Here is an 18,105-nt window from a genome sequence, read left to right on the forward strand (position 1 = left end):
TTTATGGTCTGTTCACAGCCGTGCTAGAGATAAGCAATGTTGGCTCACATTAGCCATGTCTGAATCTGGTGAAATAAAGTAGGGTAACCATTTTATTATTGATGCTGAGATTCATTCCAGTGAGATGCCAGCTGTATCTCCGAGGTTGTGTCCAGGGTTGGGTGAGTCTCCTCCCAAGACTCAGAAGAGACCATCTGTTGAGGCAGGGCTGTCACAGGCCAAGAAAACTACGTCATCAAAGTCGAAGTCTTCATCTGTAAGATCATCGCAGAATCATCCCTAGTTGATGAAGGAATCATTCCTTAGAAGAACGTCAATTTTTTTACGAGTCTCCTTTGATGATATGGAGTGAAGACATCAGTCGCATGTCGACTGCAACCTCGGGCATCTTAGACAACTCTTCAACACAGTCATCAATGCATGCGCCGCATGCATTCGACGCAGGCACATTCATGCAACAATTCACAATGCAGATGATGAATCTTATGGAGCGACGTTTGGAAGAGGAAAGACGACTGCACTCGTCCACAATGTTGACTGCGACTCAGCGAGAGCATTCATCTAGACCTGCACTCATATCTGAGGGTGAAGAGGATGTGCACACACGCATGCACGCCAGAAGATCCAGGTCCCGATCATCGGGCCGCTGCACAGTGAAGGATATACCCACGCCGAGTGAGTGCACTCGCACAAGTAGTTATACTCAGGGGAGTGATGTCGCGTGAGTGCACTCGTGGAAGGACTCATCAACGGAGAAGGTCTCCTTCAGTCTCCCCTATTCATAGAAGACGCCATATGCATTCAACCTCCCCTTCGGACTTAGACTCACACACTCGGGATCGTCGGCTATCTGTGAATTCATCTTACTCTAAGAAGAACAAAGTTAGACACCATCGTGAATTGTCACGTAGGAAGCCCTATTTTCGGACTCAGAAGTCACATCGTGGATCATGAATGGTCCGGACTATCTACAGCATTCAAGTAGGCATCTAACTTTCAACAACAACAAGATCATCAGCAGTCCCCGCAACAATCTTACAAGATAGACGACATTTGGACGGGCTCGATTTAGACTCGCATCTCAAGTTCAGACCTGCAAATGAGGGAGAATGAATATTCCTGGCAGCTTTCGTCACTCAGAAGATGGATCAGCAGTTTACGCCCGAACACCTCATCTCAACTGCTGTGGGACTGAATCTACTCCCTTGACAAGATTGAAGAGGTAACAAGGATGATTGCCCAAGACTTTAGAGAAGTCATGATGATCACGCCTATCGACACCTTGCCTTGACAATGGTCCTCAAGCAGATGGGTGCAGGCTAAACCAACATTAGCTCTCAACGGTCCTTTTCAGGATCACCAAACAACCCAAAAGAATGCTTGATAACTTGATGTAAAATGAAATAAAACATGTAATATAATATTAAAACAATAAAGTCAACATAACAATGTTTTATATATGGTGTCGTTTAGCCCATCAATCAATAGGCTTTTTTGCCAATATGATGCCATTTTCATGACTTAGATGCCGTTCTGCTGTGGTGCCGTTTTTAGCTATAACTCAAGCAGACAAGTCCGCGTTACACAAACAAGTCCAAGTTCTCCAGAGTCCAGAGACCGAGAGATAAGTTTAATACCGGAGTGTCCAGGAGGTAAACATTGAAGATCAGAGTCGGAATGACTGGAGTTTTCCACCCTCAGCCATTCCCATATATGGATGAATGTCTTCAACTCGACTGGAAGAAGCGGGGAATTCTCAACGATGAATACATCATGAAGATTCTTCGAGATGACTGCAAGATACCACTGCAAACTACACCTCCAATCACAAGAGATGACGGTATTATCTTTGGTGGAAAAATTTTGACACACCTACCTGGAAGACAATTTGTCTACATCAGTTTCAAGCGGCAGAGGATTTTTTGCGTGCTTTACTCATCTAGACATGTGTTCATCAAACAGTATGGTTACACACTAGATTAGCAGTTGACAGCGTGATTTGATTATTCAGATGGCATAGAGATCTTCTACAGCAAACTCAACGTTGCCTATCAGGAGGCTTGCAGCAATAAATGGCAGTTTCTGATCTTACAGCCAGCCAGCTATAAATAGACTTCCTTGGAATGTCAAAACGTTCATAATGAACAGCGTTGATGTACTGAAGACGAAGAATGACGCATCTTCACAGCATACAAGCTCATCATGAGAGAAGTCAACTCAGTCAACAGTTGGACTTCACTATCAGGCTACTAACTCAGCTGGAATGACTTGAGAATCTAACTCCTCTGGATTTGATTCATCACTACGATGAGATACATCGCTGTCCCAGGATCAGTGGGTCGAAGTTCAAGCCGATGATTAGAAGAAGTTCTACTCTCTCCGTTATCGCTATGTCAGTGATAATATCTACTCGATCTGCTCACGTCACCTTAGGATATAACCAGACAAAAATACCTTCTACTACTTTTATGACAGTGGTTCGTTCCTGTGTCATGGTTTCACGTCTTGACCGGTTTACGATGCTAGACAACTTGAAGCCACACCCACTGTGGGGAACTCACCAGTCAAATGTCTGCACAGGAACCTATATTGTACAGTCGGCATTCAACAACTATCTCTATGTAGACACAGCTCCAATTATGGGGTGCCCATCTAAACAATGACGTTGCAGCAGGAATCTGGAAGCAACCCATCTGTGTTCCGACTTCACATGTGGAACGTATCAAAATCTGTTTAAAACAGAGGATACTTGATGAGAGCAGCGAAAGCAGTTACTTTAGCCTTACAGAAATCCACTCGCTCCCTTTGTGATGACAAGTGGAAGCGGTTTGAGACATACGCCAAGAAGAAAGGCTTCACAGTGATGAAGGCAACACATCTGCAGATAGCAGAATATTTATGTCACCTATGACATTCCAGAGGCCTGAAAGGCTCTACATTATCTACATACTTGACATTTCTCAGCTCAGTTGTCAACGGGGACCAAGCTGACTAAAGAACCCGAGTTACTTGCCTTGCTACACTCCTGCAAGTTGGAGGATCAACAATTTAGAGCTCCAGCATGGACAACGTACTAAACACTGCACTCCATACACCAATATCTCACAAGTGATGCATACGAGCCGCTTGATCGGACCTCATTTGAACTGCTAAGTCAGAAGACGCTGTTTTTACTAGCCTTGGCTACAGCTGCATGAATGTTAGAAATTCATGCTCTAGACATCAACCACACGAGCTTTGATGCTAGTCATCTGCAGACAGCTCATCTGGGTTTACGATGGGATTTTATTGTGGAAAATCAACTGTCAGGTCAACCAGATAGTGCCACATACTGGCACTATCTTCAATCCCTAGACTCCATGATACTCAAGATTTATCATTATGTCCAGTCAGAGCATTGAAGATATGCATCGCAAGTACCAAGTCTTCAAGGCAACATTTCAAGCGCCTGTTTATCCCTATATCTACTGAGACACTTACGGAAGTATCCTGCAACACTATCTCAGATAGGTCAGAGCTGTTATATTGAGAGCCTTTATAGAAGCAGGATTGGAACCTCCGCGAGCCTCCAACCCACATGAAGTCAGAGCCTTGGCCTCTTCACTAGCGCTATGTGGGAATTGCTTTCTACCAACTATAATGGAGGTTTTCTTTTGGAAGTCAAACACAGTGTTTGCCAACCACTACCTACAAGACAAAGCCACGGAGGACGTCTCTGGCATTCATCAGTTTGGACCACTTGTCATTGCTCAGCAACTAGTACTTCCCCGAAGGCGTTGAGTTCACTCACCCGTTTTATCACGAGATTTTTGGAAGCCAGATGCTCTGCGGAGTATTTTGGTGGAAAGTCTATGCGCACGTCTTAAACAGACTAGCATAGGTTATTACGACCTTGTATTTAGTATGCAGATGTTTGAATATGAACAAAATCAAAAAAGGTAGCAACTAGTCTCGATTGTTATATCTTGACATTTAGTTGCATCAGAAACTAACATGACATTAACTATTGTTGGACTAAATTATCACCGTTACAAGTTCCTGTTAGGGGAGAAATTATTCGACGTAATTTGGAACAGACAGCAGAATCCAGTCTGGCCTGACCCACCGCTGTTTCCGTCGGATTCTGTAAGCAATTAAGTATGAACCAGGATAAGGAAAAATATGTAATTTTCTGAATAAAATTGATATTTTATACTTATCCTGACTCATGGCGAAAACCCTCCCAGCTGCCCCTCACAGACACGCTGAATTCTAGTATTCTCATGTTGGGCGATTATAGGAGAGAGTGAAGTATCATGGTAGTCAGCTGACCATGTGCATGGCAAGGGAGGTAATACATGGGTGAGTGTGAAGTTTACATCCACTTCTTATAGAAGGAAACTTCAAGGGATTCCAGGTGTTCCACTACCTTCACCAGGAAGAGGAAAGAAAGTAATTAAGCACTAAGTATGAAATATCAATTTTATTCATAAAATTACGTTATCAGTGGATGATGAAACCATTATCTAAAGTAGAGATGGAAAGGCATTCTTGCATTTTTCTGTATGTCTGTCCTCTGCTTTTCAGTCGTATGCAGGGAAGTACGTCCCTGCCATCTCTTACAAGATCCACACAGAGAACCCAACAGCTAAAGTGAAGATCAACTTTAAGGGGATGGCCATTGGAGATGGCCTCTGTGATCCAATAACGGTACAAAAACGCTACTCTTTTCTTGCATTTGTTTCATAAAACAAGAATTAAATCTGGAATGGTGAATTCCTTTTAGCGTTGACTGTCCTCCACTTACTGAGGAGAACACTTGTTCATCAGTTCTTTGGGTGGTATCTGACACACATTAATGAATTAACACAGGAATGTTGAATCAAATCAGTAAAAGTTGAAAGTAATGACTGATAAAGTAATTCATCTGTAAAATTTACTTGTTCAGTATTCATGTTAATGCTTACTGCGCTTCAAGTATTCACTTGTATTAGGAAACTTTGAAACCCATTTGCTTTTTACAGTGGAAATGTATGTTAAACAACGTTTGATATCATTGACAGATGTTCCCCAAATATGCTGACTTCATGTTTAACATCGGTGTTCTGGACGAGAGTGAGCGAGACTACTTCCAGTCCCAGTCAGACCTGGCTGTAAAGGCAATGCAGGAACAAAGGTTTGGGGATGCTTTCAAGGTGGGTGGAAGGCAGCAGCAGTACTTTCTCCTGGCCATAGCTACATTGCAACGTCACTTTTCTGGGATACATTGGATGTTTGTTAATGTGTATGATGCTCTACAGTCAGAGGCATTTTGTGATAAACATTGGTGAAATGTCTCAGAAATATGTTGAAATTGTATCTGTTCCTAAGCAAGAGACAATGCAGAAAGTAGGAAGGACTACTGTTTGTACTGTACCATGACTAATGACCATGTGATGAGTGGTGAGAGTTTAGATGGAACTGTTCTCTATTGGGAAAAAAAATGAAATAGGTAATATACAGCAAGAGCATCCAGTATGCAGCCCAGATGGTCAGATTAGATAGTTTCATTGTGGGCCCAGGCTGATAGTTCATCATTCCATCATGGCTGAGTTCCTCCTCTACCATCAATCAAAGGTTAGCCAAGAAAATATGTTATATGCTCTTTACAATGTGTTATGATTGATGTTCATGATACAATTTTTCGTTTCAGTATGCAGATGGTTTTGATAAGGTGTAATCCCATCATGACGTCACATTCACTTTCATCTACTTAAATAGATGTAAATTTTCTCTCTCAACAGATATTTTGGGCTCTGATATTAGGAGGCAAATCTTCCTTTACAGCAAATGTCACTGGTTTAATTGATCATTACAACTTCCTCAGAACTGAGGTATATATCTGAGATTGCCTTCATGCATACTGCTTTCCTGCCTTAATCCTTCCTCAGCTCACTGGCAACCATGACAACTGAGAGATGCGTCAAACAGGCATGAATGTGTTAGATCTAGGCTGCAGTTTGAGCTTTAAACACCTCCATTGTGATAATTGATTTTAGGACATGTTTGAAGCCTTATTCATTTCTGAATCACATTCCATATGTGCTTATGACCCAGTCATTGATGTTTCTTGTTTTGAGGGTTTATTCAGTACAAATCTAAATATCTTATTGTTGGCATGGCAGATTTGTTTTTCAAAAGACAGTCCTCAAATAAATTACATAGTAATATCAAAAAACACATTGAAAATGGAAATAATTATTAAAATCCTGCTACAACTGTGCTCAATTTGTTTCTTATATCCAATATTCTCAACACAGTGAAAACAGCTCGAACAAATGTTTGAATCAGTAGACTGGTCAGCAGGCCTTGATATTGCTTCCAGCTGACCATGTTGATCAAATTTTTCTATGTTGTTGCTACAAGGTAATTTATATCCTGTAAACGTTGCTGTTTCGTTTCAGTGTTCTTATCCGTCCAGGTTTCCAACATAGATATGGAACTATATCAGTGTGACTGGCAGTATGCTCACATCGTCTGATGTGTTTCACCAATGCCAGTTGATTTTTTTACCAGTGCCTGTCTTTGCACTCATTGTCACTGATTTTGTGTAACTTGTTCCCTTGGATATATACAATTTAATCTCTGTTTCCCAAGTAGACCAACTGATTCTGTGACACTCCTTTCAACTGATTATGTGGCACCACTGCCACTTGATGCAGTCAGTGCAGCTGTATCTCTCCTGCCTGTTGATGTACTCACACCAACTAATTGTGTCACACCAGTGCCTGTGGATGTATCCCCACCAACTGATTGTGTGATACCAGTTCCTCTTGATGTACTCACACCAACTGATTGTGTCACACCAGTGTCTGTGGATGTATCCCCACCAACTGATTGTGTCACACCAGTGCCTGTGGATGTATCCCCACCAACTGATTGTGTCACACCAGTGCCTGTTGATGTACCCCCACCAACAATTCTGTAATACCAGTACCTGTTGATGTCTCCCACCAACTGATTCTGTGACACCATTGACTGTTGATGTTCTCCCACCAACTGATTGTGTGACATCAGTGCCTGTTGATGTACTACCACCAACTGATTGTGTCACACCAGTGCATGTTAATGTTCTCACACCAACTGATTCTGATACACGATTGCCTGTTGATGTTCTCACACCAACTGATTGTGTGACACCAGTTCCTGTTGATGTACTCACACCAACTGATTCTGATACACCATTGCCTGTTGATGTTCTCACACCAACTGATTCTGATACACCAGTTCCTTTTGATGTTCTCACACCAACTGATTCTGATACAGCAGTTCCTGTTGATGTTCTCACACCAACTGATTGTGTCACACCAGTGTCTGTGGATGTATCCCCACCAACTGATTGTGTCACACCAGTGCCTGTGGATGTTCTCACACCAACTGATTGTGTGACACCAGTGCTTGTTGATGTTCTCACACCAACTGATTGTGTGACATCAATTCCTGTTGATGTTCTCACACCAACTGATTCTGATACACCATTACCTGTTGATGTTCTCACACCAACTGATTCTGATACACCATTGACTGTTGATATTCTCACACCAACTGATTCTGTGACACAAGTTCCTGTTGATGTTCTCACACCAACTGATTCTGTGACACCAGAGCCTGTTGATGTTCTCACACCAACTGATTGTGTGACACCAGTTCCTGTTGATGTTCTCACACCAACTGATTCTGTGACACCATTGCCTGTTGATGTTCCAACTCACCCATCACTTTGGGTAAACTGTCCTGATGAGCTGTGTCTCACTGTTACTGTAATACTTAATTCCTTATCAGTGTCACACATGTGCACCAATCATATCCAATTCACAATAACTGTGAATCATAACATGATACATGCACTTCAGAACAATATTCATCAATTTAGAGAGGTTCCTTTTGAAGGGTAATGGAATTCTAGTTTGTTCAGAATAAGCATCGTCGTGAAAATCTAATTGCCCTTGACAATGGACCTCTTGATGCTCGAGTGTTGAAGTTAGCAGATTATGTGACAGACTTTGAGGGTAAATATCACAGCTTGGAAGATGCCCAACACTGGAAAACCTGCTACCCCATTTGCATTAACAGGACCTACTTTGTTTGTGTTTTGTTCTACATTCCCCATATGTTGGGAGACTGGGAGCTCCCCATTTAAGGCAGTATGTAGTGATGTATTACTGATCCTCCTGGGGTTTAGTCCTGATTTTGACATTCCTAAGTTTGACAGTGATATTCTTCTTACCCTTCTGTCAAGCCCGTTGTAGGCAGTAGTCCCAACTTCTACAGTGAGCTTACCGTCATCCCAGTTTTAACAGTTCTGGGTTCACACATGTTGATTAATCCCTGATTAGCCAGTGACTATGGGAGCTACTGTTACAGACGACTTAAATCAAAAAGACTATAACTAAAACAGTTTAGTTTTCAATGTCAGTCACTATTAACCAATAGTGAATCAAGTCACCAGTACCTGAGCAGCAGTGTCAGACAGCCCACTGCCACAGTCATCAGCAAGGTATGACGCCATAATTCTGTCATATGTCAAGTATTCAAGTATTAGTTGGTACAAATAGTTGGTTAAAGCATTATCAATGTGATGTCTCTTCATATGTTTCTGCCCATTTTAATTTAACTATCAATCCCAACAGGATTAACATGATTTGACAGTGGTCATTCTGCTCCATTGTGTTAGTTCCACTTATGTCAGCGAATCGTCACCACTACACAAATCAATGACCTAGACACTGTCAAATATGGAACACTATGACTCTCCAGGCCTTGCCTTATATAGTACTGACATTGTTTCTTTGACAGAGACCGAGCTTTTTCACTCTGTGTTAAGGATATTGGTGATAAGATGCATATTTCACTTAGTCATAACAGTTTATCTTATATTCTATGCTTTAGTTGTACTTTAGTTTACTGGTACTTGTTGGCAAGCTGAGCCAGAGTCCAGAGCTACAAGTTTTCTCAATTCTGTTTCTTACAGATTATGGGTAAAGTCTTAAATAACGGCCAAGATGCTTACTTTTATAATGTCACAGGCTTGGATGATCTTTACAACTTTATTCTCAGCAAGGTAGAATTTTTGCAAGTGTTTTTCTTCCACAGACATTCTCTTTCTTTCTGACACTAGAAGAAACTGATTTTGATAACTGCTATTCAATTACTCCAGGTCTTTGATGAGCTGTTAAATGGGGATCTCACACCAGGGCCTCCATACTTCCAAAACGTCACAGGGACTTCCAATTACTACAATTTCCTGCTTACAACGGTAAATTGTGTTACTGGTAAACAAACTGTACATAACAGGATATCAGGTTGACTGGGATGAAAGGGCAGTGGGTGAAGTTATAGGTGATACGCAAGTCTTTTAAAAGAATTATTTCCTTTTACTGATGCATACATTTTGACTTTTTCTCTCAATATTTGCTAGTTCTTTGTAAATATTGATATATATGTTTGTGTTGTATAACTGTGAAAATATATATCTGCAGAGATAAAGATTATAGAATTTTCTAAGATCACATCCTCTCATGTAAAGACAAGACAGTGTCTGCTAGCATGATCTCCGCACAAATTAGTGTTTCATATAGTGTTAGTCATTGAAATATTGATGCTCAGAATCCAGGCTACTCTGAAACCCTGTGCTTGGTACAATTGATTGAAGTGTATCCTTTGTATGGTTAGTCTACCAGTACACATTCTATCACTTACCCTATGGCCTGGTCACATACAGTCAGTTTCTTCAGTGAGCCAGCTTCACTTGCGCTCTCAGTGCCATGTTGCCATGTTTGTTTCAAGCATTATTAACACAACTTGTTGCATGCACTGCACTGAAATATTCTATTTTGCTTTAAGCATAATGAAACCCAGCTAATTTCATTGATATAGTGCACTAAAGTACTGTCAGAAAAAGAACAAAAACTGTTTTTTGGCTGTTCTTCTGTGGCCCTAAAATTTACTTAACTGCAAAAAGGAAATAACTCGCTTCGGGCTATCTGGGCATTCAGTGGGATGCATAAGAGGATATCCAGAAAACCATGTTTACTCGTAAAAGCAGGCAAAACTTCAAAAAAATATGACCAGCTGCTGAAAACAATAGTTCAGATGATAGATGGCAATGAGGTTGGTCAGCCAGGTATGACTTACCTTGCATGAAATGCATGCACTACCTACTGCAAAGGGTCATCTCAAATGTATTTTGTGCTGTTTCGTGTATGTTGAATATGTTTCATCTATTGAGTAACATCTTACATGTCTTTCTAGAATGAAGTTTATGTTAAGATATGTAAAAGATTATGATACCTGATACCCATAGTAAAGCATCATATTAAATGTCTCAAAATATATAGGTGGCATGACCATCTGATGATCAACAGGACTGTATATGTTACATATGTTAGGACATACCGTGTACTTCCCTACTTCAATTCTTCAATGGGATTATCATATCTTAGCTGTTATCTCTATCCGTCTGCCTGACGCCAACCATCATCTGCTTCACTCATCCTGGTTTTGCTTTTGAGACATCCCCTCTTACCAGTTTCTTTTCATAGTGATAGTGAGACTTCATTGAAGCTACATCCTTAATAATTTCAATATGAAAGTTATTATTTTTCTTACGGCAGCTATCGTTTATAATAAGGCTAAATCTAAATTCAAAATGGGTGTTTAAAAAGTGTCCTTTGTAATACAACATCATTGCACACTAATTTGCATAAAGCTTTGGTCTGTTTCCCCCCCCCAAATAAGTTGCTTTGGACTTTTTCACGTTTCGTATCTCCCTACAACTAGAACCGTAGTTGGGTCGAATGTATTTTAACACATATTTCACACTTTCACATATCAACTGCATAAAATGTAGAGATATAAGTGAAAAAACAACAACATTTTTTTCCTATTTCCAACAGTACTATAATTCCAGTATCATGTAATAACATTAATTCACTTGCTAACAGACTGTTCTCTGTTCACCCACATTAAACAGTAATATATACATGACTTATACATAGTTTTACTGTGTTTATCATTATCACAGTAACAAAATCTGTTGTGAAGCTTTCATGAAAAAATAAGATAATCAACTTGATGGAATACCAATCACCTCTATTTTCATTTTGGGTAAATAAATTTGATATAAATGTGCAATATAAATGTCTTTACTTACAACTTTTTACTTTCCTCCTATGAAAGTGTAATTCTTACTTTGAAACTATCCCGTAATGTTGAATTTTCTCCAGGAGCCCGCCGCTTTCAACTATTACGGCCCGTTCCTGGCACGACCTGATGTCCGTAGAGCAATACATGTGGGTAACCTCACATACAATGATGGCAATGCTGTGGAGAAGCATCTCATGAATGATGTCATGCAGTCAGTCAAGCCATGGATAGCCACACTGATGGATAATTATAAGGTTGGTGCTTTGTTCCCTTACAGTCTAGGTTCTGCTTGGGATTAGGCTAAGAGTATATATTCTTCAAAGTCTGGAATCAGTTTGAATACCATTGCTTTTCCATCATTTTGTTACTGCAGTATGAAGAAGTTGTGCCATGGGTATTTTGGGCCTTTCAAATTCTAGAAGCAGTCCTTCAATAAGTAAACCAGGCAACTTTGTGGTCAGCTAATGCAAATGTCAACATGCAGTAAACTTGGACAAAGTACTGTGACAATGTGTCGCAGTCCACCCAGCAGTTAATGGGTATCCAGTAAGGATGGGAAAGCCACATGAAGTCGGTATGTCTAGTAGCTGCAAGAGTTGTATTTTCCTCAGAGAGTTGAGATTGACATCCAGTGAAGGAGACAGAAAGAACTTGTGAAGCACCTTAAAGTGATCTAGAAGTAGGTCATATGGGGTGCTATAGAAGTGTGGCATATAATATAATAATTATGCCTGAATTAAAATTTGTCATACTGCAGAGTCCATTTTTTGTGATGTAAGTCTGATGCTATTACAAAAAAACTAAAACCAAGAAAGAAAAGAAGTAGGAATTTTTCAGTGGAGGATCGCAGCCTTGGAAAAAAACTTTAGAGAGTACTAGTCATATTAAGGATGTTTCAGTAGTTCCACAATTTATACAAAAAGATGACAATATACTACGATTTGTAATATAATAGTGATTTGGATGACCCTATGTAAGTTAGTTCTTAGATTTCCATATTCTCCTGTTTGTGTAGATGTATTTTGACTAATTTAATGTAATAGAATTACTGAAAATAATACCACATTTTAGTTGATGATATTGTTTTGAGTTCTGAAAATCCAAAATTGCTTTGCTTTTAAGTATGTATCTCACCCAGTTTCAATTAATTGTATAAACTGTCTCGGCTTCTGTGTCAGCTTCTAACACTATTAACACTATTTAGATAAAACATAAACTGACTGATTTTACCATTTTATTATGTCCAGAATATATGATCAGTTAACGATGCGATACATCATAATACTGAAAATGAAAACAGAATGATTGGGAGCTTGTGTTCACTCTTGTCCAGCTGACCTTCACCTCAAAGAAATTACTTAATGTATGCAACAATGTTGATGGATGACATCACTACAGTGCCAATGACAGATTTCTTACAAAATGGCGCCTTTGGTGACAAGGGTGCGCAGGGTTTTGTGTGGATTCTTCCTTGATTCAGGGATTGTTTGTACATAAATATGACATGTAAGTAATCAGAATCATTCTGCCTACCTGGGTATTGTTATATGTTTTTATCATTTTCATTGTAAGAGAAGAAGGCCAAATTGCTGATAATTACTGTTGTCGTTCTGTGTGATTTTGCATCAGTCAAACTATGACAATTTCATATGAATTATCAAATCATTGCATTGTATCTATTTTTAATTTCCTGCTACTACAATATCGCCATACATATTCAAAGGGTATTCAGCCATTACAAGCAATGAAAAGACAGGTGGACGTTGGAAAATTTCAGAAAATGGAACGACCTGTAATATCTGAATTTTTCTTTGTTTGCATTTGAAACAGGCGCACTCTTTCGAGCATAGTGTTCGTTTTCACACTCAGTATCTTTCATTTCACTTTATCTAGACAGTTGTATCGGTGACAAGCTGATTTGTAATTAGATTCTAAAATATAGGGGGAATTCTGTTATCTATTTGTCACAGCTGAATATGATAGATCTATATATGTGATGTAATTTGCGTCTCAAGATATCCAACATGGCTGAAAGCGCACTTCGGCATTCATTTATGTGTATTTTCGAAAACATCCCAACTGATTCTGGGTTTATTGGCAAAGTTGTAGAGTTATCATGAAAATCTGACATCAGTGATCATTCATATGCTATTTTTGAAAATGAATACTCCCAGTAATATTCTGATTTTCACATTTCAAAACACACAGCAAATAAGCTGTGAATAACGATTTTGTATTGTGTCAAAAATGGGGACAATGAAGCCCATTGATAGGTTATTTTAAGCACTCTAACTTTGTTTGAGTATCAAGAAAAAGGGGAATTCCCGCAGAATTCAAAGCCATGAAGCATATTTGTGTGCATAATATATTTAGAATTTCATTGGACTGCAGAATGAGGGTTGAAGGGGAAGGATGTGTGTGCTTGTGGACGTGTGTGCGTGTGTCATAACTAAATGTTAATGGATGATTAAGCTCATCTCTGTCCACTAAATACTCGATATACCTCCTTCCAAACCTGTAACGCATATGCAGTTCACTATCCGTATAGCCGAAAATGTTTAAATCGTTAACTCTATAAACTTTCTCTTGTCCTTGGTTCTTAACGCACCATGAACAAGGCCTTAGGTGTTTGGTTGAATGACCAATGCCATCTTGCTGATGTAAAGAACCAGGTTAACTATTTAGCGGCAATCCGTTGGTGTGTTAACTTGAATGCCAAGATAATGTTTGGTTAAAGATTACTGGGTTTTGAGAAACGCTTTCAACACTTGTTAACTTTAATGGGTGCTTAAGAGGATTTAACCAGTGGTTAAAAGATAACCGAGTTTTGAACAACTAGGCCCTGGATGTCAGCATGATATCGTGGAGACAGGAGTTGCCTCCCATTTCATAAATGTACATAGGCCACCACTCACATCTTCATAGATGATCATGTTTGCCCTCAAAGATCAAGTGATTTTCTCTAATGCTCTTCTCAGAATCAATTCTTTGCGTAGCAAAAAGTTCAGAATACACTTGTGGATAACTATAGGCTGTTATCTGCTATGGAGAATTGTCAGAATGGGCTAGAATAACTCAACATCTCTACTTCATCAGAACAGCGTCTGATTCTGGGACTGAGGGGTCATCTTCCTGTGCAGGATGGATACACCAAGTAATGATGACAATAGTGTTCGTGACACATACTCACTTTGGGTTAAAATCATATTGACTGATTACAAATACTTCAGTATATATATTTGGTGATAATTGCTTTGTTTTTGGTAAATATAACATCATGCTACATACTGGCAGCAATCATGAGTAAATGTCGTTGATTCTGATGATATCATTGCTGATTACACGATGCCATTTAGAAAGTGGTCAAATGCAACATATGTCATATTTGGGATTTCACTTTCTTAGTAAAGTACAAATTCTAGTACTTTTTTCGGTTGAGTCCCATCCGCGATTCGAACCCGCACCCTCAGAGTCAGGCACCTAATCGCCAGCACACAAAGTCAGCCGTCTAGCCCGCTCAGCCACCGTGACTTCCAAAAATGAAAGTCGGACAACTGGTAGTCTAGACTGCGTACTTTGTGTACCCCTCTGATGAGTGTAAATTGGCACGGCTCCCACGGCCGAAAGCTATGATTACACGATGCCATTTAGAAAGTGGAAGTCGCGGTGGCTGAGCGGGCTAGGCGGCTGACTTTGTGTGCTGGCGATTAGGTGCCTGACTCTGAGGGTGCGGGTTCGAATCCCGGATGGGACTCAACCGAAAAAAGTACTAGAATTTGTACTTTATTAAGAAAGTGAAATCCCAAATATGACATATGTTGCATTTGACCACTTTCTAAATGGCATCGTGTAATCATAGCTTTCGGCCGTGGGAGCCGTGCCAATTTACACTCATCAGAGGGGTACACAAAGTACGCAGTCTAGACTACCAGTTGTCCGACTTTCATTTTTGGAAGTCGCGGTGGCTGAGCGGGCTAGGTGCCTGACTCTGAGGGTGCGGGTTCGAATCCCGGATGGGACTCAACCGAAAAAAGTACTAGAATTTGTACTTTACTAAGAAAGTGAAATCCCAAATATGACATATGTTGCATCATTGATTCTGCATGATGGAAACAGGTAAACGAATATCATTGCTTACTACAGTGTATGAAATAAGGCCCAAGCAACTGCCTGAGATGGGCTAGACTTCTGATGTACTGTCGAAATTTACAGTTAGCCAGCCCGATGGTCTTGTAATACATTTAGATGAAACATGTTTCATTAAACTCAACATTTCTTAAAATCTGTTTATTAACATTGAACATTACCCTCACTACAACTAGGAGTTGTATTTCCCTGAAAGTGATTGTTGTGAACAGTTAGACAGTAAGTGCATGTCTCAGGTTCATTAAAATATTCACTGCACCTAAAAATTGTGTTAGTTTCTTATGAACGTCTGGTCTGGTTAAATCCATTTTGGGTCGGTAACATTTTGAAGTTGCCATCCCAGATGTCTTGCTGGGTTTTTGGCATATTTCATGCACTGGTTACTATCTCAAATGCATTTTGCAATTGACATCAGGTTGATTGACTAATTCCTAGAAATGTGGATGGTCCTCACTATATTTCCAGGTGTATATGGTATACCTTGCTCATGTAGTTATCAGTATCACATCAATACACCCAGGTTCTCATCTACAACGGACAACTGGACATCATTATTGCAGTTCCGCTGACAGAGGCTTGGCTCCAGACTGTCCCATGGAAGGGTCTTGAAGAATACAAGAAGGCACCAAAACTCATCTGGAAAGTTAACCCCAATGATACAGAAGTGGCAGGATACGTGCGGCAAGTCGGGAACTTTTATCAGGTACAACACTTCACAGTTATCACTTGTTATTATCAGGTGAAGTGATGTATGAGTCTGCCTCTCATGTAACGGGTCTGTGGTTCATTTCCCCACCCCCCCACCCAATCCAGTCCATCTGTGGTTCATCCTCCCTCCCAATCTGCTAGTGGTTCATCACCCATCCAATCTGACAGTGGTTTATCCTCACGTCCAGTCTACCAGTGGTTCATTCATCCATCCAGTCTGCCAGTGGTTCATCGTCCTGTCCAATCTGACAGTGGTTCATATCCACCCCACCCCACCCAATCTGTCCTTGCATCCTTGCATCCAGTCTGTCTGTGGTTCCATCGCCAATTCAGTCTACCAGTGGTTCACTGTCCCATCCAGTCTGTTAGTGGTTCATCATCCTGTTCAATCTGACAGTGGTTCATCTCCACCCCCCACCCCCCCACCCATCTGTCTGTGGTTCATCCTCCCATTCAACATGTCTGTGCTTCATCCACCCATCCAGTCTGTTTGTTGTTCATCCCCAATTCAGTCTGCCAGTGGTTCATCCTCTCCACCAGACTGAAAGTGATTTATCCTCCCATCCAACCTTTTTAAGTAGTTCATTCTTCCATCCAGTCTATCAGTGGTTCATCATCCTGTCCAATCTGACAGTGGTTCATCTTCCCAACCCAATCTGTCTGTGGTTCATCCTCTCATCCAATATGTGTGTGGTTCTTCCTCCCATCCAGTCTGTCTGTGGTTCATCCCCCAATTGAGTCTGACAGTGGTTCATCCTCCCATCCAGTCTGACAGTGGTTCATAATCTTTTAAACTTTTCTGTGGTTCATCACCTAATTCATCCCCATCCAATTCATTCTGACAGTGGTTCATCCCCCGTCCTATCTGACAGTAATTCATCCTCCTATCCAGTCAGGCAGTGGTTCATCCTCTTATCCAGTTGGACATTGATGTGCTACTGGTGATAGTGAGTGAGACATAGGTGCTTCAAGTGTTAGTGAGTGAGAGGCATGTGCAACTGGTGTTAGTGAGTGAGACATATTTGCTACTGGAGTTAGTGAGAGGCATGTGCTACTGGTGATAGTGAGTGAGACATATGTGCTACTGGTGTTATTGAGTGAGAGACATGTGCTACTGGTGATAGTGAGTGAGAGGCATGTGCTACTTGTGATAGTGAGTGAGACATATGCGCTACTAGTGTTAATGAGTGAGAGGCATGTGCTACTGGTGATAGTGAATAAAAGACATGCTAGTGGTGACAGTGAGTGAGACATATGTGGTACTTATGATAGTGAATGAAAGGCATGTGCTACTGGTGTTAGTGAGTGAGAGACATGTGCTACTGGTGATAGTGAGTGAGAGACATATGTGCTACTAGTGTTAGTGAGTGAGAGGCATGTGCTACTGGTGACAATGAGTGAGACATGTGCTACTGGTGATAATGAGTGAGACATGTGCTACTGGTGATAGTGAGTGAGAAATAGGTGCTACTGGTGACAATGAGTGAGAAATAGGTGCTACTGGTGATAGTGAGTCAGACATGTGCTACTAGTGTTAGTGAGTGAGAGACATGTGCTACTAGTGTTAGTGAGTGAGAGACATGTGCTACTGGTGATAGTGAGTGAGTGAGAGACATGTGCTACTAGTGACAATGAGTGAGACATGTGCTACTGGTGATAATAAGTGAGACATGTGCTACTGGTGTTAGTGAGTGAGAGGCATGTGCTACTGGTGACAGTGAGTGAGACGTGCTACTGGTGATAATGAGTGACACATATGTGCTACTGGTGATAGAGAGTGAGAGACATGTACTACTATTTCAGGTCATAGTGAGGGGAGCTGGCCATATCCTGCCCTATGACCAGCCTGTCCGTGGCTTTGATATGATCCAGAGGTTTATTGAAGGACGCTAGACAGCAAATCCCCTAAGGTCTTCTCGCTGCTGCTGATGTTTTTTTATTAATTATGTGTCATAATTTGTGTCCATACTTTCAGAGCACATATTTTTCTAGAAATATATGTACATATGATAGTCTAGTTTGTATATTTTGATGAAATGATTAACTTTGAAAATAAAGTATATTAGTCCATTTTACAATTGTTTAGTG

At 40.5% G+C, this 18,105-nt stretch overlaps 1 protein-coding gene across 3 annotated transcripts in view; it reads left to right on the plus strand.

Annotated features, from left to right (window-relative positions):
• Window positions 1-18,090, plus strand: part of LOC137255223 (probable serine carboxypeptidase CPVL) — a 34,167-nt gene extending 16,077 nt beyond the window's left edge. The window contains exons 8-13 of one of the 3 annotated variants that reach the window (XM_067792653.1): window positions 4,567-4,689; window positions 5,043-5,174; window positions 8,990-9,079; window positions 11,244-11,417; window positions 15,830-16,012; window positions 17,821-18,090. In XM_067792653.1, coding sequence (XP_067648754.1) covers window positions 4,567-4,689; window positions 5,043-5,174; window positions 8,990-9,079; window positions 11,244-11,417; window positions 15,830-16,012; window positions 17,821-17,910 — 792 coding nt within the window. In that variant the 3' untranslated portion in view covers window positions 17,911-18,090. Of the gene's footprint in view, window positions 1-4,566; window positions 4,690-5,042; window positions 5,175-5,762; window positions 5,853-8,989; window positions 9,080-9,175; window positions 9,275-11,243; window positions 11,418-15,829; window positions 16,013-17,820 lie in introns of all 3 variants that reach the window. The other 2 variants (XM_067792652.1, XM_067792654.1) reach the window with 2 other exon arrangements.
• Window positions 18,091-18,105: the final 15 nt, after the last annotated feature.

This window comes from Haliotis asinina, chromosome 11 (assembly GCF_037392515.1).
Source record: "Haliotis asinina isolate JCU_RB_2024 chromosome 11, JCU_Hal_asi_v2, whole genome shotgun sequence".
NCBI classification, from domain to species: domain Eukaryota; kingdom Metazoa; phylum Mollusca; class Gastropoda; order Lepetellida; family Haliotidae; genus Haliotis; species Haliotis asinina.